This window comes from Mandrillus leucophaeus, unplaced genomic scaffold (genome assembly GCF_000951045.1).
Source record: "Mandrillus leucophaeus isolate KB7577 unplaced genomic scaffold, Mleu.le_1.0 Scaffold67, whole genome shotgun sequence".
In the NCBI taxonomy this organism is placed as follows: Eukaryota; Metazoa; Chordata; class Mammalia; order Primates; family Cercopithecidae; genus Mandrillus; species Mandrillus leucophaeus.
This window is the reverse complement of record NW_012107252.1, coordinates 4191885-4195659: the sequence shown is the minus strand read 5'-3', so window position 1 is coordinate 4195659 and position 3775 is coordinate 4191885. Positions and strand designations below refer to the sequence as shown.

General features: G+C 56.7%; 1 protein-coding gene across 1 annotated transcript in view; it reads right to left on the bottom strand.

The window, feature by feature from the left end:
• Nucleotides 1–1338: 1338 nt before the first annotated feature.
• Nucleotides 1339–3775, bottom strand: part of LOC105555127 (chromosome unknown open reading frame, human C1orf228) — a 64464-nt gene continuing 62027 nt past the window's right edge. Inside the window, exons 6-11 of the mRNA XM_012001918.1 lie at nucleotides 2652–2793; nucleotides 2504–2576; nucleotides 2245–2374; nucleotides 2074–2151; nucleotides 1716–1797; nucleotides 1339–1642 (exon numbers count right to left, since the gene is read on the bottom strand). Coding sequence (XP_011857308.1) covers nucleotides 1527–1642; nucleotides 1716–1797; nucleotides 2074–2151; nucleotides 2245–2374; nucleotides 2504–2576; nucleotides 2652–2793 — 621 coding nt within the window. The 3' untranslated portion in view covers nucleotides 1339–1526. The remainder of the gene's footprint in view (nucleotides 1643–1715; nucleotides 1798–2073; nucleotides 2152–2244; nucleotides 2375–2503; nucleotides 2577–2651; nucleotides 2794–3775) is intronic.

The window sequence follows — 3775 nt, the reverse complement described above, 5'->3', positions numbered from 1 at the left end:
GCTGGGGACCTCTGGCTAGCAATGCCCTACCAGGTCTCACTCGCCAGGTTACCTGCTGCAGGACATGGCCTTTACTTGCTGCAGGAGACGACCCACCCACTCAGCCCAGTTGGCGGAGTCTAGTTTAAGCACTGGTTCTGGAGTTCTCATCCCACAAGCCCAAGAAGAATGAGGAGGCACTGACAATTGAAGAGTGAGCAAAGTGGGGTTTTACTGAGTGATAAAACAGCTTTTGGTGGCTGTGGGGGGTGGTCCCCCTACCTGAAAGTGGGAAAGTTCCCCTAATATGGCTGAGTCCAGTGCTTCTATGGGCTCAGAATGGGGGAAGGGCAGGCCATAGGTAGTACTGGAAAAGGCAACATTCAGTTGGTTAAAAGGCATTATTCAAAAAGAATCAATCAGGAAAGGGTAGGCAAACAGAAACAGAAGTTCTCATTCTGGATTGTGGGTTTCATCCAGGACCAGCAATCGGTCTTTCAGACTTCAGGCTGTTTTTGGCTTGAAGGTGGGGTTTCACTGGGGACCCACCCCTATCTGCCTAGGCATTTGGCCTCCTCCTGTTGCTGTCTCCTAGATCAATGAATAAAGCTTCTGCTCTGCTTTATGGAACCTGGCTTTGTTCTGTTGGTGCAAATGGGACCAGGCAAGGAAAGGACCCATTAGGATCAAATGACCCCCTTTAATGTAACAGCTGGAGAAAAACCAGGTGGGCAGGGTGTTCTGGAGGGACCCGGGGAGTGGAGGGGAGGCCCTCTATTCAGGCTATGCCCTTGAACCTTCCAGGGTGTTGGTGGCCCTTCCCTCTGGATCTGCTTTTTTTTTTTTGAGAAGGAGTCTCGCCCTGTCGCCCAGGCAGGAGTGTAGTAGTGTGATCTTGGCTCACTGCAGCCTCTACCTCCCGGGTTGAAGTGATCCTCCTGACCCAGCCTCCCGAGTAGCTGCGATTACAGGTGTGTGCCACCACACCTGGCTAATTTTTTATTTATTTTTAATTTTTTTAGTAGAGACGGAGTTTGACCATGTTGGCCAGGCTAGTCTCGATCTCCTGACCTCAGGTGATCTGCCTGCCTCAGCCTCCCAAAGTGCCAGGATTACAGGCGTGAGCCACTGTGCCTGGCCTGTTTTTGAGATGGGGTCTTGCTTTGTTGTCCATGCTGGCTTCCAACTCCTGGGCTCAAGAGATCCTCTTCCTTCAGCCTGCAGAGTAGCTAGGATTACAGGTGCAAGCCACTGTCCTAAACTTGGACATGCTTTTTAACTTGAGGAGCACAGGCACCACCACCTGTCATCATAGCTCTCACTTGACCTCCCTCCTCCTCCACACACACAAAGAACAGACAGGTATCAAGGCTGTTTATTGACTCTTCACAGCCAGCGGTTCTCCCTCTGCCATTCTGGGGTGCCTAATCCCCGTCTCCCTTGCCTGGAGCCAAGTGGAGTGGCTCTGAGCTTGACCCCAGACGCCTTCCTCTTGCCAGGCTTCCCTGCCCCGCAGCCTTGGCCTTCCTGGTTTGCCACAGGGGCTGTTACTCCTTTGATTCCACATCCTCCTTCTCGAAGCGTGTGAGGTAGGCCATCTGAGCCGAATCATGCGAGCCATAGAGAATGTTCGTGCTGTAGGAGCTGCCGTGGAGGCGCAGGGCTGCAGGCAAGAAAGGCGGGCGTGAGGCTGTGCTGGCGGCGCCTGCGCCCGGCTTCCTTCGTCCCACACTCACCTTTGGTAACATTGACTTTGTTGGCCGCCAAGATGTCCGCCTGAATGTTGTCTAATTTCATGTACAAGTCCTCAGCGTTGCTCTGAGGACAGGAGCAAGGGGGACCCGGCTGGGGTGCCAGGGCAGTCTGGACTTGGAGTTGGGCTTGGCAGAGGGATGTTGCAGGTGGGGGGCGAGTTGGCAGCCTGACCGAAAGGGCAGGAAAGGGAACAGGAAGATGGCGGGTGGAGGAGCCTAGGCCAGAGCAGTCCCTCCTGCAGCTGGTGGCCAGGTCCACTCTGCATGTGGAACGCTCCAGGATGGGGACTGTGTGAAGGGGCACCACACTGTCCGAGTCGCCGTCTGAGGGCGCACTTACCAGGAAGAGCTGGTAGAGTTCCTCTCCCATGCCCTTGCGCACGTGCTCCGCCACCAAAGGGAACATCTGCACGAAGCACTGCGCCGCGCGGGCGGGGCGGCGTGACTGCGGGGGCGGCGGGACTGTGGCTGCCGCAGCCCTTCCCGCCCCCTCGCTAGGGGCAGTGCGCACCTCCAGCGTGAGGCTGGCCAGCCGCTGGCTGTTGCTGTGGTCCATGTTGCCCATGGCGGCCATTAGGCCGTGCACCACGTGCAGGTACAGCAGTTCCTCGGCGATGCTCATGTCGTTGCGTGCCAGGACCCTGGGCCGGGGGATTCAGGCTGGGCCGATGCCCTGGGCTCACCCGGCGCACAGCGTCCTGAGCGCTCCCGGGGCCCGCGGGCAGCTCCAAACCAGGTTTGTAGCCACCCACTACCCTCTGCCCGCTTACCCGATGGCCTTGGCGGCCGCGGCCTGCTGCAAAAACATCGGCAGGCTGGGGGCGAGCTGGAGAACTGAGGGGTCTGAGGAGAGGGCGGCCGTGAGGCAGGAGACCCCCCTCCCTTGGCCCAGGCAGCCCCATCTGAGCAGGTCCCTACCACTGAGGATCTTGGCCTGCAATTTGGAGGTCTCCTTGACCGACGGTATCAGCAGCGTCACGAGGCCCTTGAGCAGCGCCTGGCGCACATCGTAACCCACCAGGTCCTTGATCAACTCGATGGCTGGGGAAGGGCAGAGGTGCTGGTGAGAGGCCCCAGGCCCCTCCGCCACCGAGGAAGCAAGGAACCCCGTGAACCAAGTCGCCACTCGTCACTGTCCTCCTCTCGACCTTTTACTGACCAGCACTGTGCAGGGCGTGGGGAAGCTGGGAAAGCGAACCTCAGTTGAAGAGCAGGAGGCGGGGGCTGAAGGGGGAGGAGGAAGAGTTGTATGGTGAGTCCACATGTGGAGGTGGCCTAGGATGTCAGCGCTGGAGGCTGAGAGGCCCCAGAGAGATGGACCTTCGCCTTGGAGGAATCCAGGTTTCATGGAGGAGGGAAGTGCTGGGTCTTTATAGGAAGACAAGATGGAGAAAGACAAGGGATGAGAGGGAGACAGAGAAAGTGGGTGAGAGACTTGTGGCAGGAAATGAGAAAGGGGAAGCAAGGTAGGCCCTCCTTCTAACTATCGTCGAGCCCTCTCCACCAGGCACGGTGCCAGGCTTCCCATACAGCATCCGTAGAAGCTCTCCAGAACCAGATGAAGTTCACTTCCCCGTTTTACCTTTGCCAAAATTAGGCACAGAGAGGTAAACCACTTTGCCTAAGCTACACAGCTAGGAAATGGTGGAAGCAGAAGGAGGGGAGGATTTGGTTAGGAAGGAGAAAGGGACTAGAATTTATGGAGGGCGTTTCCTGCAGTCTTTCCTGTAGATATTTTACAGGCGTTCATTCAGTCCAGCATTCACTCAGCCTTTCGGCACGGCTGCATGTGAATGCCTATCGTGCCAGGCGCGGCATTGGGTGTTGAAGATACAGACTGAATTCATTCATTCAACCAACCTTCCGTAAGCATGCACAAACAGGCAGCGATGATATGGTGACAGGTGCTGTGGAAGGAGTCAGTGGTTGGGCTGTGGGAGCACCAGAGAAAATCGGCAAGGATTGAATGTTTTTGTAAAGAAGAGAAAGGAACCACAGAGGTAAAGGGGGCAGGAGGAGATGCTAAGGCAATGGCACACCAG